Genomic DNA, 26,319 nt, shown 5'->3' with positions numbered 1-26,319 from the left:
TGACACCCGGTTACGTCAATTGGAGGTCACCAAAGTTAGTTTTGCTTCGGTGTGTAAGTTTGCCAAAACAATGTCGGACTCCGTAATTTTCTCTGGTCCCCTCCCCGATCGGACCAATGACGACATGTTTAGCCGCATGCTGTCATTCAACCACTGGCTGTCTAGGTGGTGTCCAGAAAACAATGTGGGTTACATTGATAACTGGCGAATGTTTTGGGGAAAACCTGGTCTGATCCGGAGAGACGGCATCCAATCCCACTTTGGATGGAGCTGCTCTTCTTTCTAGGAATCTGGCCGAATTTATTAGTTCTCCAAAACTCTGACATCCCAGGGTTCAGACCAGGAAGCAGGGTCGTAGTTTAACACTCCTCTCTGCAGCTTTTGTACTGCTACCCACCCATTAGCCTATTAAGACAGTGTCTCGCCCACGGCCAAAATTGAATAAATTAAAAAATAATCTAAAAGGAGGAAATCAGGAAAATCTAATAAAAATAAACACAACTCAGACCGAAAAGAAAAATAAAACAATTAAATGTGGCTTACTGAACATAAGATCTCTCTCTTCAAAGACATTGCTAGTTAGTGACCTGATTTGTGACAATCAGATTGATTTACTTTGCCTCACAGAAACCTGGCTGCAGCAAGAGGATTATGTTACTATAAATGAGTCAACTCCTACTAATTATTTAAATTTTCACATTTCAAATTACTGGGCGAGGAGGAGGAGTAGCAACCATCTTTTAGTCGGATTTATTGATTAGCCCCAGACCAATCAATAGCTACAACTCTTTTGAATATTTAATCCTTAGTTTTCCTCATCCAAATTGCAAAGCACTAAAACCTCTTCTGTTTGTTGTTTTGTACCGTCCACCAGGCTCTTACTCTCAATTTTTAGATCAGTTTTCACACCTTTTATCTGATTTAGTGTTAAATACAGATAAAGTTATTATAGTGGGGGATTTTAACATTCATGTAGACGCTGAAAGTGATAGCCTAAATATAGCGTTTAATGCTATCTTAGACTCAATTGGCTTTGATCAAAACATTAACAAACCTACCCACCTTTGTCTTCATTCTCTGGACCTTGTGCTGACATATGGCATTGAGTGTAAAGACATAACAATATTCTCTCATAACCCTGTCCTGTCTGACCATTTCTTAATAACCTTTGAGTTTAATTTAACCGAGTACTCCACACCTGAAAGAAAATTTCATTATAGTAGATCATTATCAGGCTGTAACAACCTTTAAAGAATCTGTTCCACTTTTAATTTCCTCATTATCACTGAAAAGCACAGTGGAGGGCAATAATTCTGTTTCTGCCCCTTCACAAATTGATTCTTTTGTTCAGTGTTACTTCATCATTGCGTGATGCATTAGACAATGCAGCCCCCTTGAAAAAGAAGGTAATCATTAATAGGAGGCTAGCTCCTTGGTTTAATTCAGAGCTGCGTACTTTAAAGCACAATGTTAGAAAATTGGAGAGAAAATGGCGCTCTACACACATAGAGGATTCCTACTTAATCTGGAAAAATAGCCTACTATTGTATAAAAAGACACTTCGCCAAGCTAGAATAGCTTATTTCTCATCATTAATAGAAGAGAACAAGAATAATCCTAGGTTTCTCTCTAGTACAGTTGCTAAACTTACACAGAGTCATAGCTCTGTTGAGCCATCCATTCCCTTAGCTCTCAGCAGTCATGACTTTATGGGATTCTTCTTAAATAAAATTGATTCTATTAAAAAGAAAATCTTTGACATACTCCCGAAGATGATTACTTCATCCTCAGCAAGTGAGACAACATAGGAAATAACTGCAGAACCTGATTTGTGTTTGGACTGTTTTGATCCTGTGAAGCTTCCTGAGTTATCCGAAATATTAGCTTCATCTTAACCTTCAACTTGTATGTTAGACCCAATCCCAACCAAATTATTTAAGGAAGTGTTACCTCTGATTACCAGCCCCATTTTAGATATGATTAATCTATCTTTAGTAAATGGATATGTACCACAGGCTTTTAAGTTAGCTGTAATTTAACCTTTACTTAAGAAACCTTCGGTTGATCAAGATGACTTGAAAAATTACAGACCTGTATCCAATCTTCCATTCTTATCTAACATTCTTGAGAAAATTGTTGCTAATCAAATGTGTGAGCATTTATACAGCAATGACCTGTTTGAAGAGTATGGCCTCAGATAATGGACTTGTGTCTGTTCTGGTTCTGTTAGATCTCAGTGCTGCATTTGATACAGTCGATCACAAAATTCTCTTAGAAAGGCTGGAATATGTTGTAGGGATCAGGGAAACAGCGCTAGGCTGGTTTAAATCTTATCTGTCTGACAGATTCCAGTTTGTTCATGTAAATGATAAATCATCTTTAAACTCCAGGGTTAATTGTGGAGTACCACAGGGCTCAGTACTTGGGCCAATTCTCTTTACTATATATATGCTTCCAATAGGTCAAATTATCAGGCAGCATGGGATAAATTTTCACTGTTACGCTGATGATACTCAGCTTTACTTATCCATGAATCCTGATGAGCCCAACCAGTTAGATAGACTACAAGCATGTCTTGAAGATATAAAAACTTGGATGACGTTAAATATTTTGCTTCTAAATTCAGACAAGACCGAAGTTGTCGTCTTTGGACCGGAGTCTTTAAAAAATAAACTGCTTAGTCAATCACTTAACCTGGATGGCATTAAATTGACCTCTGATAATAAAGTAAAAAACCTTGGTGTTACTTTTGACCAGGACATGTCATTTAAATCCCATATTAAACAGGTTTCTAGGATTTCCTTCTTTCATCTCCGGAACATTGCCAAAATTAGAAATATCCTATCTAGGAGTGACGCTGAAAAACTAGTCCATGCATTTGTTACTTCAAGGCTGGACTATTGTAATTCGTTACTATCAGGATGTCCACAAAATGCAGTTAAAAGCCTTCAGATGATTCAAAATGCTGCAGCAGGAGTTCTGATGAAAATTAAAAAGAGAGATCATATTTCTCCTTTTTTAGCTTCCCTTCATTGGCTCCCTGTTAAATCCAGAATAGAATTTAAAATTCTCCTCCTCACATATAAAGTCCTTAATGATCTAGCTCCATCATACATCAGAGATCTGATTGTTCCATATGTTCCTAACAGAGCACTTCGTTCTCAGACTGCAGGTTTACTGGTGGTTCCTAGAGTCTCTAGAAGTAGAATGGAGGCAGATCCTTTAGTTATCAGGCTCCTCTCCTGTGGAACCAGCTCCCAGCTTTAGTCCGTGAGGCAGACACCCTGTCTACTTTTAAGGCTAGGCTTAAAACTTTCCTTTTTGATAAAGCTTATAGTTACAGTGGCTTAGTTTATCCTGAGCTATCTTCCTTATTTTTTACCTCCGTCTTCTTCCCTCTCTGTTGGTTGGAGTAAGGGGGAGTCAGGTTTAGCCTAAACCGGCTCAGTTATGGTTGAGGTGCAAACACACCCTCCATTTCTGCTACCTGTATGACCCCTTCTCTTTTCCAATGGTTATAATTAGTCTGACAGAGAGAGGTATCCCAATCATTGTGGTTTTTAGTATAACAATGACCATCAGTGGGACCCTTTGTGGGGTGCCTTGAGACGACATTGTTGTAAATAAGCGCCGTTTAACTGAATAATCTGAACTGAAACTATCTGTGTAGTTATGCTGCTATAGGCTTAGGCTGCTGGAGGACATAATGACCACTTTCACCCTCTTCGCTACATTCTCACACTACTCTCCAATATTGCATTATTTACTGTTATTTCAGCTTTTAACTTTGTTCTCTCTATTCTCTTCCTAGAAGCTACACCTGGCCTGGCTCTGTGTCTACCTGTGACACCTTTCTGGAGAGGGGAATCATCCGAGCTTCTGCTGGCAACAACTTAATGCTCACCCTCTACCGATGATCCACATAGCCTTGTCTTTTAGTGTTTAACCCTTTCTCTCTCCTAGACATGGAAATTGACTGAGCTTTGACTTTAACTAATTATATGTGCTCTTTTTCAGACTCTAACCTTGAAAACTGGCTCAGAGTTTATCTGTTCTTTCTTTCTAGGTGAAACAACTAAAGGAGCTTTTGAATAAAAACAGCAACATCATGGTGGGTTAACTCCCTAAAGGCTAAAATTATATGAAGACGTTCTGAACGTAATTAGATCTTATGCTCGTAAAATTATCACAAACTGTATGCTGAGTGGCTGATTTTGTCCAAGACTTTCAGTATTTGGCAGTTATTGAGTGCTACTGTGGCATTTTGACTGAGCAGTGACAGTTAAAATGAGAAAAAAACTACTGGCAAAATAGGCACCTTGCATTCATTGCAAACTATGAAATCAACGGATGTACTTAGTTTTTCCATTTTCACTTCATCTTGGTTTGATAAATAATGACATTGTGAAATATGTACTGTGTTATGTAATATTGTTTTTCTCACTACAGTATGTATTTACCCATTTATGTCAGGATGAGGGTCATTGTCTAGTTTTGCCTATATCTTTCTTGTCCATGTCCCTGGAAAAAGTTATTGCTGATGACCTTTGACCCTGTTACAGAACCTAATTTATGTTATGTTATGCTATTTTAAGCAAAAATAGTAAAGATGAAATTTGAACTGTAAAGAGGATTCATCGTCTTTAATGAGTTATGTTTTTAATACTAATCACTAATCTACTGCTATTTTATGATGGTTGAGAGGAAATGAGCCTCGTTGGTTGCTATTAATATTTCATTTTTTGCCCATGTCATTTAAAAAAAAATATTATTTTGATCAAAACTGTATCTGTAACGTTTGCAATATGCCAAACAGTTTCAGTATACCCCATAACATGTATGCTTGCTGTTTATAGCAGCTCACAGCAGTTTGGTTTGGTTTATCTTCCCTGCTGTGATAATCCTCCTTGTGTTGGAGCTAATAGTGAGACAGTTTACCACTTTGCACTGCAGTGAGATTTTATTACTTTCTGAAATGCTTCATCTTTTGTCCATGGCTGAACACTGATTATTCTGAAAAATGAAATTTCACATGGAAATGCTTAGTTTTCCTTTAGTACTGTAAGTATTTTATTGGAACTTTTTCATAGAGAACAACAGAAAGTAGTTTATGATTATTTAGTGGAAAGGAAATACAGTAATACATTGTTTTCCACTTCTTTACACATAAAACAGTGGTGTGTTTGCAAGTCTCTTGGGATATCTCTATACCAGCTTTACACATTTAGAGACTACCATTGTTTCCCATTTGTCTTTGCAAAATAACTTAAGCTCAGTTAAACTGCAGAGAAAGTATGTGTGAATAACAATTTGCTCCTGATTCTCCATTAGATTCAGCTCTGGGCTTTGACTGGGCCACCCTAACACAATTGTGGTTATTCCATCAAGTCTGACTAGCTTCTCTCTTAGTTTTTCCTCACCAGAGCAACGTCTTCCACGTGCTGGGTCTGTCTCCTACATGGCTTGTGGAAAACAGCAAAAAGGACTTTTTATGGCTTCCGTTAAAAAACGTCTGTCTTTTTTTCACCCTTTCAGATTTGTGGAGTGCACAATTAGCACACAGTGTCCCTGTGAAGAAGATGTCCTAAATGAGTCCTGGATCTCTGCAGCTCCTCTAGAGTCACCATGGGCCTCTTTTTGCTTTTCTTATTAATGTTCTTGTTGTCCAGTCTGTCAGTTTCAGTGGGCAGCCATGCCTTGATAGGTTTCTGATGACTTATTCAAAGCTCGGAGATATTGTTTTATAATCTAACTGCTTCTCCAGAACTTTCTTCCTAGCCCGTCTGCTGTGTTCCTTTGTCTTCATGATGCTGTAGTTCTCTTATGTTCTCTAACAGACCTCTGAGGCCTTCCCAGAACAACTGGATTTACAATGAGAGCAAATTACACACAGCTGGATTCTATCCACCAATTAGGTTACTTCTGTAGGCAAGTGATTGCATTGGATTTTATTTAGGATACAAGAGTAAAGGGGTATAAAAACAAATGCACACCACACTTTTCAGATTTTCAGTTGTACACAAATTTTAAAACATTTTTCCTCCCGCTGCAGTAACTTGCTACTTTGTGTTGGTCTGTTGGATGAAAGTACCAAAAATTACATGGAGGTTTATTGTCTTAAGCCAACAAAGTGCAAAAATGTTCAAGGACATTTAATAGTTTTGCAAGGTACTCTATCAAGTCCTTAATTTTCAGCTAAACTCAAACAATATCAAACTAACTAATGGAGCGCCTGCTGATTTCCTCCCAAATAGATCTATAAGTGGAAGAAGATGCTTTTTTGTTGGCCTGCAGGTTGAGTGAATGGTTCTTAGGATTCTACTTTGGCCAGCATGGGACTTGTTTTCAAGGCCCCTTGACAGAAATGAAATATCTCTAAAACAAGGGGCTTTCCACAAGTGATTCCACAAGACACTTACTTTATCCTTTCATTAATCATTTGTTGTCTAATGAAAACATTTCACCTACACTCCATTCCTTCTACCATCCTGTAGAGGCAGTGAGGGAGTTTTTTATCCGCCTGGACTTTCAACGCTAACTACAGTAAGTCTCTGTGCTCCTGTTTAAACATGGTAGCTGCGTCTTACCCCAGGTTGAGCCTCTCAGTGGCTTTGGGGAAAGCCTTCGGAATAGTGGTGAAGTGTCTGAACGTACAGTGGACCTCTTTAGTGCCTGGGCAGCTACAGCTCCGTGGGCAAGATGGGGCACCATGGACAAATACAATCTAAAGAAAGTGTGAAGGACAGATAAAAGATACAAAGGGGAAAAGTAAGAGTAGTTCTTCACAGATAATGTTACAGACTAAAAGTAAGTAAGTAACCATTAAAGATTACAACAGGTATTATAACCTATCCTCCTTAGATTTCATATTTCAGGCGCAAATGTATTTTTGAACATGATGAACACATTTTAGCTGAAAACTAAACATCCCCCACATGGTTCTTCATAAGAAAGTAGATGGTTTCACTAATCCCATCATTGCAACTTTAACTGTTCCCATCCACAAAAAATCAACAACGTCTGCAATAATGATTTACCGTATGCAGTAGGAGTGATGAGAAGAACAGGTGAAACCACACTGCAGCCAGTCTGCAGCGGGATTTATTGCACAAAAAAAGCCCCATGACTGGAGGTCTGTCAGAGTGCTTCCAACATGAACATACCTACAAAAAGTGGTGATCACACAGATTAATATCAACAAAAAGAGTGACTTAATGACTGCCTACATGTATTGAATTGCACAGATACTGCATTTGATCCAGGAGCAGCATATAAAAACCTGTACAACTTTGGGATCTGAAAAAGGTGTGAAATACTTGCTCAGTTTACACTGGTAATATTCAGGCTGTCAGATCAATAGATGCTTTAAAACATGCCTATAATAAACATAATGCTAGTGCATATTAATCCACAGAACACAATACTTCGTCAGGATGCCTAGTACCTCAAAAGCAAAAGGTTTAGTCTAATGAGGGTCATAGAAAAAGGGAAAGCAGAGGAGAATAATACATTCAATGATCAGCATTTGAAGACGTGTTTTTATTTCCGGTGTCATCTGTTGCTTTACATCTCCTGAAACACTGAATCGGTGCATTAGCAACCCTTGTGCTGTCTGTGTCTTAACAATATTATGCAGGGCTTTCTTTTCCTGCTGCGGGTGAAAGTTACAACAAGCACATTTAAATAGGTACGTTTTAGTATCTTGTTTGTGTCCTTGGGGTAAGCCAGTTATGTGCTGCACATCTCCTTTGCTTTTTTTTTTTTTTTAAAGCTCTGTGAATTCCTTCAGGCCCTTAAAATAATTCCTAAACATTTACCAACAAACGTTTTTTTTTTAAAACAAGCACATTTTGACATGTGTTTCACACAACTTTATGTTTTGCTTTATGATTTTGTAATTACCAGCCATAATTTGCAACAACATTAAGAAGTAAAAAAAAGGAAATTGAAATTAAAGCTTTTGACTAGTGCACTATAAGAGTTATTTTGTAAGTCTAATTAAATATGGAATAATTTAGCTATATGCATTATACTGAGACCCATGGCAACTCTGGAGGAGCAGCATTAATTGTGTTCTCCACAAATCTGACCTTTCTGAAGCAGAGGCAAGAAGAAAGCAGTTGTTTGAAGAAACCCATAAGAAGACTAATGGACACAGTAAAACCGTGGAAGAAGATACTCTGGTCAGATGAGCGCAAAACAAAACTTCCTTGCTTATATGCAAAACTCGGGGTGTGGAAACTCCCAGCATCATACTGTGGGAGGCTTTTCTTAACAGGGACTGGGAAGCTTGCCACAGATGATAAGAACATGCTTGGAGCTTCTTTCAGGATTGTCCTCAATACAGAACAATCCTGGAAGAACACCTGTTAAAAGCTGCAATAGACTTAAGACACTAAACATACAGACAGAGCTAAAATGGTTATGTTTACATCATGTGTTAGAATGGTCCAGTCATAGTCCAGATCTAAATCCAATTGAGAATCTGTGGCAAGACTTGAAAACTAATCCAGAGATGCTCTCCATCCAATCTCACTGACCTTGAGCTATTTTGCAAAAACAAATGGGCAGAACCCATTTGTCCCTAAAGTGTAAAGCTGACAGACATAACCCAACAGACTTGCAGCAAAAGGGGGTTCTACAAACTATTGACTCGGGGGGAGAAATACAAATACACATCACCCAAAACAATCATGAAAACCACGTATCCTTTGTGTTGATCTGACAGATAAAATCCATGAAAAATAATTTGGATTTGTTGGTCGTGAGAAGACCAAAGTTAGAAAAGGTCCCCATATGAACTGTTATGCAAGATACGGTACATCTTTACCTGAATTAAGTGACCTTATAGCATATTTTACTGCTTACATCAATATTCAGTCTTTGATCTTTTAGATTCTGTTCCTAATGTAATGCAAAACTCACCACATTCATAAGCTTTTCCTTTTTGCTGGAGATTAGATTAGAAAAAGCAAAAGAATGAAGAGAGAAGAAACATTAGTAAGTCTGAAGAAAATGTGAGGGTTGTGCGAAAGCTGGCATCATCTCCCACAGTATCAAAGGTTGAGAAACCTCCTCAGAAAGCTTTGAATAAATGTTTAAATCTTGTCTGTCTTCCTGTACATGTTTTCCCATGAAAGCCATCAAAGGACTTATCTTCTGTTATTCAGCATAATCAAGTTAAAGTGCAGCAATACATCTTTAGCTGTCAGATTCCAATCAACCCGCTACCTGTCTGCACTTTGAATTAAAGACTCAATTTTCAACGTTTACCAGCTCAGAGAAATTTCTAATAGACGATTGGGTGGTTATGGCTGGATAGTTGATAATCATCATGTTGGTTCACATGCTCCTTTAGGTGAACAACATACTATTTACATCAACAACTTTCTCAGATGCCGCAGCAATACCATCTGAGACGATTCTGTTAAAATGAGAGGAGGAGAAACGTTCACAGGTTGAACTCACCAACACATGCATTTCTGAAGTCATTAGAGGCCAGATTGGGGTTTCTGGTTTCTACTTCAGGCTGTGTTCCACACAGGGAGGCTAATTTACCTAACAGCTGTGTGCGCGCGTGTGTGTGTGTGTGTGTGTGTGTGTTTATGTAGAGAGAAACAGTACGGGTGTGAAGAGATCAGAATGTCATGTTATTATTATTCAGACAGCAGATTGATAATCACTCTCTTTCTCTATCACAGATCCACACAGGGCTCAGACTTCCTGATCTGATAAACACATTAACCTGTGTGAAGGTCAGTGAGGTTTGTTGCTATATCTATACCCGCTTTATCTGGAGCAGGCAGTGGATGCAAATACAGGTGGACACTCCATTACAAGCCAACACAGACACATAGCGCTACACACACTCAATTTCATGGGCAGTTGATTGTGCTTTCAGACTGTGAGAAACCAGAGTACCCAGGAACAATCATGCACGCTTTGTTTGATTTAGTCTGACAGTCATTTCAGCACCTTTGCCATTTTATTTTATTTTTTATGTTTTTAGCAGCACTAGTGGCCTTTATTTTCTTATTGTTTGACAGTGAACTGACAGGAAAGGAGGAGAGAGAGGGGGCAAGACACACAGCAAAGGTCAACAGGTCAGGCTCGAACCCGTGACAGCCTGTGTCGAGGCCTTTGAATATTTGTCACGCATTTTACCTCAGTGCCACTGTCGCTGCCCATTATTATTCCTTAGTTTTGGTCTTTTTATACGCGACTTTTGCAGGACAATAAGCTTCCTGCCACTAGATGGTTGTAAACCCTTACATGTTGCAGATACGTTTCGTGGCCGCTTTAATAAATGCTAATTCAAACTAATATTTACAAATCTACTCACAGTTTAAGACATTTTGATTACTAGACTTCAAGAAATATCAAACCAGTTGGAGGTTACAGTTGTATACAGTTATTTCGATTTGTTCTGAGGGCAGTCTGTCATATGTCAACTGGGAATAAAATCACAAACCACACAAATAGTGTTTAATCTTCAAAATAATGTACTTTTGAATTCAAAATATACATGGAATTTTAGCATTTTTTCAGTTAATTGTCTATAATTGATCAAAATACCAAGAGAAAGAAACTGATACACAGTGGTTACATACATAGTTATGAAATTGCTTGTTTACAAGTATGAAATGGAAGTGGGTTGGAGCAAGAAGGAAATGGGTGGTTATGAAATTACAGCACAAATTGGCCTCAGTATAAATTGACCCATGGCCTTTAATTCATTATTACTGATTTCAGTAAACTACACTAACAAACTTTTGCTTTATCAAGAATTTCTCTTTATCCCAAATTTAAAGAGAAACTAAAAGCTGTCTGGACAAATCTATATCCATGCTAGGATCTTTGCCCTATTTTGCTACATAATATCATATACCTGATGTTGGTCCCAGATGGAACATTATAAGATTGAAATCTGTGTGTTTTAAATTTGAACCATTTGCCATGTCCGGTGACGGTAAAGCAGAAAACCCCCTAAACCCTGTTCCCGACAGTCTCTAATGTCTTTCTCATCTTGAGACCAACATTATATGCTTAACATTCTTACAAAAGCTTGTATGGGGTAATGGTGGACATGTTTTGCTTTCACAATAAATTCAAAGTATTGCCCATGTTACTTTAATTGTGTTTTCTAACAAACCGTGCTATTTATGAGCTGTGGCACACAGCAGCACTGATTTCTTAGGAGTCAGAAAGATAGCCTGAAACACAAATCTGTGACAGGTCCTATGGATGTTTTGAAATGCAAGAAAGGCTCCCATTCGGTGTCAAGCTTTACTAGAACTGCTCTTTTCTGCACTGCCTTGTTTACTAGCACTTTGAAAAGTAAAGGAAAGAAAAAGAAATAAGGAGGATAAAGCACCAAAAGAGAGGAAGCAAGAAGATGAAAAGATAGGACTCTGAATAGAGAGCAGTGGAATATAATGAAAAAAAAGACGACACGAGAAACAGACGAGGAGATCCAAGGAAATACGAAAAGAATTTTGTGGATCTATAAAAATCACATGTCTGGTAAAGATGAAAGTGGTGTACTCCTTATAGAGGAGGAGCACAAAAGAGTCCTGCGTATCAAAATCTTATGCTGCCAGCATAGCCATAATAAGTCATTTCTTTGCTTTACAACTTTCTATAGGGTCCTCTCGCACTTTGCAATGTGATTTTAAGTGAAATAGCTTCAGAAATATAAGGCATAAGCTGCCTTGTCCATAAATTAACCATTAAAAATCCTTTCACAGTATGATTACTGATTTGAGCAAAACTCTTAACGGTGCATCTGTTCTGATTTGCATTTCCATCTGTAAAGTTGAGCTTTATTCAGTCAGGGTTTGTCCATTAACATGACAGACTTTAATGAATGGAGGTCTTTGGTGCTACAATAAGCTCACACTGTTTTTATCTATATATTTTCCCGATTTTGCTAGTTTGCTATTTGTACTTTAGTAGTTATGATTGCTTGCCACGTGCCATTTTGTATAAAACAGCATGTTGATTTATACCAACCAGGTCAAAGCTTATCTCCCACTTTGATAAGCAGTGACATTAGAAGGAACTACTACGGGAACGAATGTTATGTGACAAAACAATATGGTCTACCTGCAGGGTCACATTTTGATTTGATCAGGCTTCATAATATGGTTACTTGGGATTAGAATTACAAACAATAAAAATACGGTTTAATAGGGAAATATGGTTGCTTAAAATGATTTTGTTTTGATCATGACGTGTAATCTGACAGCTGGCCCACACAGGGATCAACAGCATGTTCAGTAATGACTGATAGTAATATCAAATACTTGAATATAATATACAATTAATTGACAATTAAGTATAAATTAAATGTTTTTCTTAATCTATGAAAGTATTTAATCACAAAATAAATTCAACTGTTCTGCAATGGTTTATGAGTTTGAAATGGAAGCAGGAAGTGACAACATCGCAACGGGAGGCTTGAAATTTACACTGTATATAAAGACCTTTCTTTCTTACTGTCTGACATTCAATCAGACACAACCTGTCCACTTTTAGGTCAGTTAGGATTATCAAAATTATTTCCATTTGCTAAATGACAGAAAAATTAGACAATATATTTTTTAGATGATTTCTTTTTGACATTTAACAAATTCCAACATTTAAATACATTTCCTTAGTTTTTGGCAGGATTGCTTTTTAAACTGTATGACTGGGATCAAATGTTTGAGGTATCCTTGCACAAGCTTCTCACAGTGGTTTGCTGTGATTTTGGCCCGTTCCTCCTGTCAGAACGGATGGAACTGAGTCAGGTTTGTAGGCGGCTTTGCTCACACACAACTTTTCATTACTGCCCACGCTTTCTCAAAAGAACCGAGATCAGGCCTTTGATGGCCAATCCAAAATACTGACTTTGTTGTCCCTAAGCTTTGTAGCTTGTTTGGCGACATGATTCAGGTCAGTCTCTCATTATGAAATCTATGTTGTAAGGTGCACCAGTGTCTTCTGCAGCAAATCACCCCCATAGTCTGATGTTGATAACACCTCCCACTCTCCCCCTGCTTACCTGACAGCATAATCATTGTCATTGTGATGTAACTCATAAATATTAGTTTCATCAGACCACAGGACATCTCTCCAGAAATAATAAAAGACTATCTCTGTGTAGACCTGCACACTCAGATCAAGCTTTTTTCCATTCTCAGATTAGAACTAGCACAGTTCAGAAAATTCCAAAAAGTTGGGGTCAGAGCCTTGGAGATGCTATGCAGAAGACTTAACATAAACCTTCAGTTAACCTTCCGATGCGTGTTTGGCATCTTTGTCCTGTTGGAACATTCAATAGTATACAAGATTCAAGCATGTGCATCAAAGTTAAACCCTAAAAATGAAGGCTTTTAGGAAGGTTTTTGATGTTCAGGTACATCCCAGCCACCACCAAGGCTCAAGCCAATAATCTACTGGAAGTAGCTGGAACACCACAGTAAATGTCCACAGAGAAGCAAGTTTTACATTGCCATGCATCGAGAGGGTGCTAATCAAGAGAGAAGCCCATGTTCCAAAATCAACACCTTTAAGCTTGACTGAAATTTGTTGGCTCCTGAATGGACAAGCACCTTCTGTAGAAGCTTAATGGTCAGCCGAGGCAAAAATTGAACTATTTGGATACATTGACAAATAGATTGTTTAAAGGAGTCATGGTGAGGCTTTCCAACTCAAGAAACCTAAGCACATTGTACCAACTCACAAGCATGGTTGTGGCACCATCATGCTGACAATTAGTTTTGCTGCCACTGGTGCTGGTGAACAGATCTTCAGCTTCAACAGCTAGATGGCTGGAACTTAGTACCAGTTGGTGTTCCAACAGGACAATGATCTCAAACACACATCAAACGTATTTTTAAAATGGATAAAACAGACTAACTTTAAGCTTGTATAATGGCAAAGACCTCAACCCTGTTAATGATTTACAGTATAAACTTGAAAGCTGAGTTTGTGCCAGGAAACAACAAATGTTAATGAAATCTACCAACTCTGAAGAGCGGTTAAATATCCAGCTAGAATTATACCAAAAGCTTGTTTATGGCAACAAAAACTGGGCAGTTTCTCTGCCAAGGGATATTTATCCAAATATCAGTGGGAGTGTAGGTAAACCTTTAAGCCCGTATTTTAAACTTTGACCCTCTGTGGATTATATATAATTCAGAATGAATTCAAACTTGTGCACCCGATATTAGTTTTAAAAGTCATCAGTCGGGTTGCTGTGTAACTCCACCCTTTATGGAAAATTAACAGCTAAAACAGAAATCACCAAAAAATGCAAAATAAATGTTAAGTAAACTAACATTGTTAACTAAACTGAGCATACTGGCTCTGCTTTCCAACTCAAGAATGGAGCTTCCAGCTCCATCCAAATGAGTTTGAAAACCTGGTGGATTCTTTAAAGAATGTTGGGACAAAGCCAGCACATCTTTAAGTAAAGCACTTTGAACTGATGGTCGGCCAAGTCCAAGCTGCTCTGTTTAAGATAACACATGTCATAAGAGGACCACAGCATGAAACCCACATGTTTTCCATGAATCTCTGTAATGTTGTGCTGCACATGCATTTCTAGTGTTTCTCTGCTGGACAGCATCTTTCTCCAAGTGTTTGTTTTGGCTCGGATGGTTGCATTACAGACTGGCACCAGGCACACGGGATGAGAAACTTTTTTATTGTCAGAATTTCTTTAAAGGGCAGATTCCTTTTAAATTTTTCTTCCAAGCATTATTTGCAATTAGATCAGAAAGTCAACATGACAATCAAGCCAATATTCAACTGTTTGTACTTTCGCTTAGTTTATAAGGATCCTCATTAGTTGCAGCTTAAATGCAACCATGTTTTGCAAGACCTCGCTGCCTGCTGCTTGTTATTACTGCATTAAAACATAGCAGAGTGTCTAATAAATTTTAAATGCTGTATTTATGGAAATTGTCTTTTCGCCTGAAGTGTTCACAGGCAACTAAGTGACTGGATGCACTTTCCCAAAGGACTGGATCAGAGTACTAAAACTAGCAGTTTTATGTCTTACCCACTTTATCCCAGTATAAATGACATTCTAGACGCTACTTCGATGGTTGATTGGTGTGTTTGTAACCAGTTTAATGGATGCACACCAATGTTACAGCTGTCTGTTAGTAATTGTTCTCACTCTGCCTATGTTAAATGATAAAAGACAACATAACTGATTACATGTCAGTGACACTGGGCATTAGCTCTCATATCGTTAAATGAAACATATCTTTTAAATTCAGCATTTTTACAAACACTTTAACAAAAGCTATTTAACCCTGCAGCTGAATGAGAAGAACAGATATTATTCTAATTCTTTGATCATAATACTAATAATAAATAATAAATGTCAAAAGAAGAGAAAAAGCTGAAAACAATGGGTTTAAAAGTAGAAACAACATCTGAGAGCATTTAAAAAGTTTGTTAAAATCACTAGGGACTCACCTGGAAATTCCTCCAGAAGATGGAAAACCGGCTGTTTAAGGAGAAAACAAAACCCTTGAACAATTCCTTGAGTTCTGCGTGGACGATGGAAAGTTTTACCACAGAAGCAGGCGTTAAGTATCCAGTTGATGTCCTCGTCCTGGTGATCTGTGAGAGAGTGCGAGAGGGGATGGAGCACTTTGTTTCTGCGGATTGGCTTGACCCTGTGTTGGTCCCCGAGGCATCTGGATTTCAGATTAGCTGCTTTTCCTCTTCCTTGCTGTTTAAACACGCAACCAGGAATGCCTCTCCATCCTCGTCTACACTCTTTCATTCGCCCCCTCATTCATCTCATCCCTCTCTGAGAGTCTTCTTTCACCTCACAAACTGTCCTGATGGAAACATAATCTCTCCTTTGTTTTATTGTTTTCCTTTCTTTAACTTTACTGTCTGTCTTACTTTCTGTGAGTTCCTCCCTACTTATTTTTCTCTTTACATGCTTTCACCTTTCCAACACTCCCACGCAGTTCCCCTTTTCTCCATCCAGAGGCTACATTTCACTATGTGAATACAGATCAGCAATTATCATAATCCATCTATAGGTTTAAAGCTTGAGCCTGCGGCTACACGCACATCAGCGTACTCTGCAGCCTTTGGCAGACTGTCAGAATAATTCATTTGATCTGTCTGGGTAAATGTTGTTGTGAATGAAACAGGAGGGGTACGCTTTAACTGTACAATCATACCTTAAGCCTTCCTTATTGAAACAATGCAGAACCATTCAATGGTGATGTGGGCACAGGAGGCAAATGTACAGTCCAGGCTTTTTGTCCTATTAGTGCTGAAATGCATTGGTTAAATACATGTATTGTCCACTCTGACTTTAACAGATTTAATTCTGTTGTTAACGGAAACATTTTATTTAATGACCTGTTCCTCTGCAGCCAGAGTCAAACTTTAAGCAAACATAAATGAATAGGCCTGTTGTTACAGGAGCATTTTATTGGTCTGCCCCGCCTCACAGTTTGATTATTAGAATGAGGGAAGGCCAAGAATGGTTGATTTACAAGCTCAAGCTCACAAAAGAACTGGCAAAATCAGACCAACGGGCATATTTTTAATTCCTTTTTTCCCTTACTTCATCCCCTGCACTGGAAGACGCAGAAACCTCCAGTTTGAGGTTAAAATCTTCTATCCTTATCAAACTACTAGAATTTTATATCTACTCATACATTAGTACCAATTACAATGCCCTGCAACTGTATTCATGTCCCGAGAACCTTTTCATATTTTGTCTAATTAAAACCACAAACATCAAGGCACTTTATTGGGATTTTATATGACAGACCAACACAAAGTAGTGCATAATTGGGAAGTGAAAGGAAAATAATACATAGTTATTGGTCCCAAGATTGTTGGAAGGATGGAGAGGGCAATTGAGGTTGGTAATAAAATTTTGAGAATAGAGAAAAATAAATTGTTTAACGGAATAACATGGTCAGTAAATTTAAAAATGATTCAAATAAAAAAACAGATCAATATCAACCTAAATCTTTTTATGAATTAATATATTCCCAATATCTTCTTTCCACTCAGGTCTGTAGTCCATTGATGAAGAAATAACAGAAATCCTTAGCACCCGAGTGTCGGACAATCCAGTTCCAAACCTATGGGAGAAAATGTCACACAGAACGCTTTCCTGCGATGCCAACGCTTGCGAGGTTTTGAGTGTTTTGAGTGTAAGGTTTTGAGTCCAGTGCAACATCAGAAAGAGAGCATCTAGTGTCTGTGAGAAGAAATTGCAGTAACCTGCAGAAAATGTGATCATTAAGGATAATAAATCTTAGTAATCAGAACTAACTTTCTGACACTTCAGAGTATGAAAACTATAATTAGAACACTGACAACTGAATTGCAAAAGGTTACATTTTGTCATAGCTGTTATGTGACCATCTTTACACTAAAAAGGGAAGAGTTTGAACCTCAAAGCAAACTTGACCAGAAGGTCTGACCCAGTTCTCCAGTCGCGCCTTTAATATGCTATGCTCAACAGTGTTGAATGCTTCTTCCACAGTCTGCATTTATGGGAATGTCATTGAACACACTGACAAGCGCAGTCTCAGTACTGCCCTTATCTCAGTACCAAATTATTGAGTTTAAAACTCTGCGTGTTTGTTTATATGAGTACAGACCACAAAACAACTTCTCTCCATTATAAATGTATTGAGATTTGATGGCACAACTCCTCTCTTGTTCAACTCACTGTACACACTATGGCGCACACAGCATCCCAGAGGAAGAGTGACAATCATTAAGTGCGTACATGTTTTATACAATGGATGATGTGAAACAAAATTACTGATATGCTATAAAAATGTATAGGGGGTGGGGTGGAATCTGTGGGTGAGACTTTAGAGCCCCTTTTGTGGAGATGAAATCTTGCTTCGTCTCTGCCTCTGGTCAGTCTGTCTTGTCCTTGTTATTCAGATAGTCAACATCTTATCATTATTCAGATATGAGGCCCAGCGTCAGCGTAAGCGCCTATCAGTCTGCAGTTGGCTGCAGTACACAGCTAAAATAAGCCATGTAGGAAACACAACAATACATGGATACACTATTCCCAGGGTAAACCATGGTGGTAGCAGCATATTGCTGTGGGGATGCATTTTTAAGCAGGGACAAGGAGGCTGGTTGATGTTATGATAGAAGGAGCTAATGACAGGGCAGTCTTGGAAGAAAACCTGTTAGAGGCTGAAATGTCTTGAGAGTTAGGCAGGGGTACACCCTGCACCAGGACAACGACCCTAAACATACAGTCAGAGTAGCAACAGAAACAGGTTAAAGCCATGGTTAAAAATTGGTATTCTCATGCTGAGTTTCAGCTATTTTTCAAAGAAGAGTTGGCCAAAATGTACTAAATATGAAAAGCTTTAAGTGACATACCCCTAAAGACTCGGAGCTGTCATTGCAGGAAATTGTGGTTCTACAAATCAACTGAGGGGAGCTGAAAACAAATGAGGGCCATTGAATTTTAGATTTTTAATTGCAAAAACCTTATAAATTATCCTCGCACTTTAATATTTTGTGCTACTTTGTGTTAGTTTGTCACATAAAGTCCCAATAAAATACATCAAAGACATGGCAAAATGTGAAAAAGTTCAAGGGGTATGAATACTTTTAGATGTAAACAAATTTGTTCAATGTTGCCTTCTCAAAAGTTGAACAAAAAAGCTACATTTTTTGATTTTCAGAACACATCTCGCATAACTATATTAAGAATACACAAAGTTGATTTACTTTATATCCAGAAAGAAATAGAACATTTCGGAAGGACACAAATTTAATTACAGATGTGCAATACATTCCTTGTTTATTCTTTGCCAGGTGAGCCTTTACATTGTGCAGCTTCAAACAACCCATTAATATGTGGCTCTCTCACTGCGAAAGTAATCAGAATGCTGCTGCACCCTTGTTACTCACCAAATATATCATCCCTGTGATTTTCCGCCTCCTGAGATTCTTCTGCCCCTCCTCTGCACACTCTAAGCATCTGCAACCCCTCCCCACGACAAGCCCATCACACATGAGCATGATTACAACATACCCTGGGCCACAACCTGGCATGACTTACTCAGACTGTGTCAGGGTGCTTAACACGGTCCTACTTTAAAATGTTGACAACCAATCCTCACAGACTACCATGCAGTATATCTTCTGCCACCGTTGTCACCCCACTCCCCCCAGGATCTTGACTCACTGCTGCCACTATCACAACAATACATATCCTTGTTACTGAAATGCTGAGGTCTCCTACAACCCACGGGAGACCCTCATATGCTCTATCACATATAATGATAAGGCCACATCTCAGAAGACCTTTTCAAGAATACGGCCATACGTTTGGCTCTAAATTAGACATGCATGGTCCGATTCACTCCAAAATAAATATGGTTGATCTTTGTCAGCCCCCAAACACCTCTATTGGATTACATTGGAATTTGGATCAACAGCGCCCCCTAGGACATTTCAAGTGCTCTATCTCCCTCATTCAAATTCGGATCCACTTCAAATGTAGGATACATCATCACTGATCAATGCTGAACCTGTTGTCACAGTCAGTTGATGACATCATTTTAGCCCCGCCCACTAATAAACAAGTGAGTGCCGCTTCCATCTGGAGGGTCGGATTTCCCCCAAATTTTAAATGCTTCTCACCAAACCAGAACTCTGCATGACCGAAGATCATATGACATGTCGCTCACAGTGCCACCTAGTGGCGACGTGTGGAATCTAACGGCGGCCTCGTCTGTGGCGTGTAGGCGGTGATGCCTGGCTCCTGCGGTCGCTGCACAGGCTGAGCTGCGGTGAGCTGCGAGGGCCTTCAATGCTGCTTGCAGCTTTAATATTAACATTGAGACTGAAAAGTATTATTTGTTTATAAATTATAACCCCACTGTATACCTGTAGCTGATTTGACTGATAAATGGTTTGCAGCCCCTAGACCCAAAAAGAAAAATCTTGCTTTCCTCAGTCCATAAAATATGGCACTTTAGTTTAGTCTTTGCCATATTTTGTTTTTAGTCCATCAGAATGGAAGTTTTCAGTTTTCTTTCATGTATTTCTGGTTAATTTCCATTTTAAAGCATTTGTAATTATTGGAGCAGCCTATCATTTTCTGCACTTCTTTATATATTTGACCCTCTCCAATCAACTTCAAAGTTTTTTGTTTAAAACGGCCCATTTTACTTAGATTTATATCTACAACATTTGCTGCCATCATCCTTAAATAAACACCAGTTAGTTCACACAATGAATGACCTCGCTGACTGACCTCCACACTGCTATTATCTTGAACTCTGTTCAGTTGATACTTCAGTTACACCCAATCAAAAGCATGAATGTCATGCCTGTTGGGTCTGTTGAGTTTTTATTTCTCTACAAAACCAACCTGTTAATGATTTGGGAATATATGATCGTCATATAAATTAATGCTACAAAATATTTCTTTCTTTCTTCGTGTGAATATTTGTCTTTGGCAAGGTTTTCACACACTTTTTGTTTTTCTGACTCTCACCGGAATGTTCAAGGTTCAGTTATGTTGTTCTGTCTTAATCTCGTCATTTGTTCTTGGTGCTCCAATCTCACAAGCCAAACGTCCTTTATAACACACTTTTGGCTTTGTGTTTGATCTGTCCATCTATAATCTACCACCTCTGTTTCTTTACCCCACATTCAAACCTTGTGGGCAAAGAAACAGATCCCACAGTCCCACTTTGAAAAGGAGTCTTGATTATTTTCTGTAGTTTTAGTAAATCTGGAGGTTCTACTCCACATACCTATTGGATTAGATGTGTGTTGACTGTGGTTCAGCTCATCTCGATTCAACTCATAGCCCTTAAACCTGCTTCACCCACAAAAAGGTATTGTGAACGCTGCATAGAAACAGTGCGAGCCAGGAGTTCCACAAGGCCTTTAAGCCATGAAAGTGGTGAGAATTTTCCTCATTTAGCCAGATCAGCCGAAGGACTCTAAATACAACATGCCTTCTTTAATGAGTGAATACAACTCTTTACAAAAAAATGGTTTAGCTGTAAATTGTTAACTGGAGAAAATAAACAGAAGTCACAACATGAATTAATAAGCAGTTTTAGAAACTTTTTAAAATTTGAAACAAGCAAGGCCAACCCATCTGTCCTAGCTTTTTATGGGAAAGTAAGTGTATCTCAGTGTGTTTTGGGATATTATTCTTATTATTTGAGTAAAAGTATTTTTTTTTTGGTGTAAAATTAAATTGTAGCAAGACCTATATTTAAAAAAAAGCATTGCCATTATTGTCTTCTACTTCCACATTGCTAAAAAATATGTTGATGGGACTCGGCGGTGGGGTAAAGCGTGTGGCCCATGTATGGAGGCCCTAGACCTTGGCGCAGGCAGTTGATGTCATGGCGGTTTTGTTTGAACAAAAAAGCCGTATTCCAACATGGTGGCCTCTACCACACGGCCCTCAAGGAGACCGGACGGAGGGACACAACGCACAAATGTCTCCTTGCTGGCAGATATAACTCTTCAATTTGGATCTAAAAGTGACTACAATCACAGCGATTTTATGCAACAAAGTTAAGTAATGATTTTGCTGTTCGAGTACCCAGCATCTACTTATAAAAAGGGTGTACCGTAATAAGACAAGCATGGCTTGACCTTTCCCTAATTGAAGCAGAGTTTCCCCCACGGCCAGGACAAGACATCGGGACCGCCACATCACACGCCTTCCTGCGTGCACATTTAGGTAGTGAGAGCTACCCCGCCGCACCACGGCCACTAAAGGAGCCAAACGTGCCTTTGTTGTACAGTTTAGTCCCTACGTGGCTGACCAGACAGCTTCGCTTCCCTCAGCTCATCACCTGGAAAGCTATTCCTCAGCAAGGTTCATGTAAGAGGTGGTTTTTGGGTAGAGAAGATTAGTTTAGAATGAAATAATCTAAATAATGTTCGTTTCATGACGTTTGGTTTTTGTTTGTGTTGAGAAAACTCAGCTAAGTGCTAGCCGACTAGCTGCTCAGCTAATGATGTGTGCTGTGTTTTTTTTTTAAGCTAAGATTAACTTTATTTAAAGGGTGGTTTTTGAACATAGATAGGCCATAATTCACCTTGAATGCTTATGCATTTTAATCATTTTATTTATTGGTATTTTAAAGGTATATGTTTGATTTTAAAGGAGTGGTAACATGCTATAAGCTACCATGGTTAGCTCAAACCGCTAACAGCTAAGGTAACACGTGACCCTCAGGGTACTCAGGGCGGATCTCATCCACCCCCAAAGCCTTGCGACTGTGGAGCCTTTTAACCAGCTCGGTGACTGCGGCCTGGGTACTGAAAGAGTCCAACTCTAAGTCCCCATTCTCTGCTTCTACCAGGCATGATGGCAGGACTGAGGAGATCCTCGAAGTACTCCTTCCAACACCTGATAATGTCCCCAGTTGAGATCAGCAGCTCCCCACACCCACTATAAACAGTGTTGACAAAACACTGCTTCCCTGTCCTGAGGCGCTGGACGGTTTGCAAGAATCACTTCCAGCTGATTGGTAGTCTTTCTCCATGGTCTCACCAAACTCCTCCTAGGTCCAGATTTTTGCCTTTGGCAGAGCCAGGGCTGCGGCACGCTTGGCTTCACAGTACCCGTCACCCACCTCTGGAGTCCCACAAGCCAAACATAGTCGATAGGACTCCTTCTTCAGCTTGACGGCATCCCTTACTGAGGGGGCCACCACCAGGTTCGGGGATTGCTGCCGCAATAACTCCACAGTTCTTATGGCCACAGCTATGGGTGGCAGCATCGACAGTGAGGCGGAGAACAAAGTCCACTCTGACTCTATGTCTCCAACCTTCTCCAGAATCTGGTCAAAGCTCTTCCGGAGGTGGGAGTTGAATACATGCCTGGCCAAGAGCTCCAAAGGAAGTTCCCATCAGACCCTCATTATACACTTGGGCCTGCCAAGTCTGGCCAGTTTCCTCCTCTTCCATCTGATCCAACTCCAAATCAGGTGGTGATCCGTGGACAGCTCAGCCACTCTCTTCACCTTAGGGTCCAAAACATGCAGCAGGTCTACAGACACGACTACAAAGTCAATCATCGATCTACTTTCTAGGGAGTCCTGGTTCCAAGTGCACAGATGAACACTCTTATGCTTGAACATGACATTTATCATGGACAATACATGGCTGGCACAGAAGTCCAATAATGAAACATCACTCAGATCAGGGAGGCCATTCCTCCCAATCACCCCCCTCCAGATGTCACTTTTATTTCCCAAGTGGGCAATGAAGTCCCCCAGCAGAATGACAGAGTTTCTGAGCCAAGAAGGCTGGGTACTTTGCACCACTGCTCGGCCTGTAGGCCGAAAAAACAGACAGAGACCTCGACCCGAAGATGTAGGGATGCGACCGTCTCATCCACCAGGGTAAACCCCAACACAAGACGGCTGAGCTGGGAGGCGACAAGCAAACCCACCCCAGCCCACCACCTAGTCCCTTAGGCCACTCCAGAGTAGAAGAGAGTCCAATCTGTCTTAAGGAGCTGGGTTCCAGAGCCTACGCTATGTGCGGAGGTGAGCCTGACTATTTCTAGCTGATATCTCTTAACCTTCAGCACAAGCTCAGGCTACTTCCCCCCTCCTTCATGCCAACAACTAACAAAAAAATAAAACCAAGTAAAATCATCAGAAATTATTTACATTCAATCAAAGCCTAGCCAGGGCAGAGAACTGGTACATGTCCTGTATTAGTTTAATTACAAATTACTTAGAAACTAGGCTGCTGTATTATGAAAACTAAACGATTTTGGGCCTGGGCTAAAACCCCCAATATTTCAAGACCTTAACAAAGTCCATGGTCTAACACATAAAACGCCAGTAAAATGCTAACGTATCCTGCAGTAAAGTTTGTGGTTGTAACGTGACAAAATGTGAAAAAGTTAAAGGGGTAAGAATACTGTTACAAGGCAATGTAGTTCTGCATCTGTATTGGGTGCAAACAAGTCGAATTTAACCACTTAGGCTTTTTACTATTTAATATGAAGACTGTCTGCTCTCTCCTTTTTTCTCTCAACAGGTTTGTAATCTGTATAAAAACAACAAAAATGTACAAGAAGCGAAAACAAAACCTACAAATGTTTAAGACTAAAAACTATCTTGAGGAAGGCATCTGTACTCGGCACAAAGGCATGCACCAGCCCTTTAAGACAGCAATCCCAGATGAATAAGGTGGGTATAGTAACAGCACTCTAAAATAAGCCTAATGGAAACTACAGGTTTTGCTCTAACACTCATGTGCCTCTCTCCATGTACGGTAAGTGGTGTGATGAAGCTGATCCAATCAGTCATGATGCAGTTTCTGAATCGGCTGAAACAGCTCTCTGTATCTCACTGTATTCAGTGACGTAAACAATCCCAACTTTCAGCCTTTCATATGGTGGGAGAACTTTCCAGTATCAAACCACTGTCTCCGTCTAAGAGCTGGGAAAGGGTTGGCATGTTGTTCTTTCAGCAGCATTTTGTTCAGTGGTGTTCGAGCTGTGGGTCGTGTAGTTTAATCACACGTGAGATCATTTTGATGCAAAGCGATGAATGCTGCATGTTTTTTGAAGGTAACCACAGCCAACACGAGAAGAGAATGATGACGTCAGACCCCATGTCACTCTTTTATAGAAATCACTGCTGATTTAGCGGATTATTTTAGCTGCACTCTTTCACAGCCTGACCTACTGATCATATGATTATACTTAAATGAAATTAGCTGATCATATTGTTGCAAGGGCAAAACTAGAGTGAAAATAGGTTTTTGATATAAAGTAAAATTTTCTTTGCTATTAAATATTCAGCATCTGATCCCTCGACATAATAATCCAATGATAAATTTGAACTGTTGCTACAAAAACTGACGCTGCAATGTTTGGGATTCACAACATATATGTCACCTCCAAAACCTTTGACCACAACTGAAGAGTGTGTGTGTGTTTTAACAAGATGACAGAGACAGAAGCTTGTCAGGAAAGATGAAACCCTGAGGCCAAAACAAGCCGGCAAAGGATGAAGCTTCCATACGCGCACATGCATGGATTGATTGCTATGCAAATAAAAATCCCGACAGGCTTCAAACAGTGCTCCTCACCTACCTAGTATGCGATGGTAACTAAAAACAGAAAGATAGAAGATAAAACGTAATTTGACCGACATGCTGATGAAGACATGGATGACAGTTGCACTCCCATCTGTTTACATACTGCAAACCTTCAGAACCTTCTGCCATGAGCGCTCAGATCATTCATCTTTGTCATACTTCAGCTCTAAGTAAAACCAAGGGAGGGTACGGGTGCAGGACTGGTTAGGTGCTGGCGTACCGCAGCACCTGACCAATCTTGCATGAAAAGATTAATGGAGCTCATAACAGAAGGTGCATGCAAAATTCACAGACAAGAGACATACATAGTCTAATGCTCACCAATGCTGAACTTACTATAACCTAAAACTTCTGTAATTAATAATACATAAAGCCTTCAATCCAGCGAAGACTTGCTCTCTAGCTGCAGGCGGAGAAACATGGAGCAGGGAGACAGACGGCTGGAGAGGAAGCAAATGGAAAGTCAAAATCTCAGTGAAACATTCCAGCGTTAGGCAGTCTGCAAGCCAGCACACATCCTGTTCTGGATGTCTGTCACTGGAGGATCTTTGTTCATGAATGCCATTGGTCAACAAGTGCAGAAGTATTAACTGATAAAAAGTTGATGCTTAAAAGCTTTACTGCATGACATTTTTAGGCACCGGCCACATTTATTATGTCATAAAATAATAGTCTTAAAACAAATCAATGGTGGCACAATTGTTGGTACCCCTAACAACCCCAAATTAATGTAACGGAATCATTTTTGTTAATTTATGCTTTATGTTTTTGAGTAGATTTTCTCACTAATCCACCACTTTCTGTTTTCCTTGAGTATAAGTATGAGCATTGAGCTGGACAAGGACCCATTGCCAGCATGGCAAGAGTAACCAAAGCTTATTTGAGTCAGAAGGAATCATCTAGAGCTGCAAATTATATCAAAACAAAATTGCCATCATCAGTGAATGCAATATCCCAGTCCCAGAGGACTGCTTGGATGCAATATGATAGGACAATATATTTTAAATGCAATGCATGTGAAGTCTGCATGCAAGTAACATATTTGGCCTGTTGAATCAACCTTTCCCTCAATGAACACATTTAATACATATGTTTTTATTGGCTGAGATGCTAAAGCTCACAAACAGTGCTGAAGACATTGTCATAAATTGTGGTAAATAATTTGTTATCGCAATATTCAGCAAACGTTTT

The 26,319-nt window shown here is 39.4% G+C and overlaps 1 protein-coding gene across 1 annotated transcript in view; it reads right to left on the bottom strand.

Annotated features, from left to right (window-relative positions):
- si:ch211-159i8.4 (matrix-remodeling-associated protein 5) overlaps positions 1-15,640 on the bottom strand; it is a 43,391-nt gene extending 27,751 nt beyond the window's left edge. The window contains exons 1-3 of the mRNA XM_047353544.1: positions 15,475-15,640; positions 7,038-7,163; positions 6,588-6,724 (exon numbers count right to left, since the gene is read on the bottom strand). Coding sequence (XP_047209500.1) covers positions 6,588-6,724; positions 7,038-7,124 — 224 coding nt within the window. The 5' untranslated portion in view covers positions 7,125-7,163; positions 15,475-15,640. The remainder of the gene's footprint in view (positions 1-6,587; positions 6,725-7,037; positions 7,164-15,474) is intronic.
- Between the last annotated feature and the right edge of the window lie 10,679 nt (positions 15,641-26,319).

Source organism: Girardinichthys multiradiatus, chromosome 23 (assembly GCF_021462225.1).
Source record: "Girardinichthys multiradiatus isolate DD_20200921_A chromosome 23, DD_fGirMul_XY1, whole genome shotgun sequence".
NCBI classification, from domain to species: Eukaryota; Metazoa; Chordata; class Actinopteri; order Cyprinodontiformes; family Goodeidae; genus Girardinichthys; species Girardinichthys multiradiatus.
Note: the sequence above shows the minus strand (reverse complement) of the source record. Positions and strands in the feature narration are given on the sequence as shown.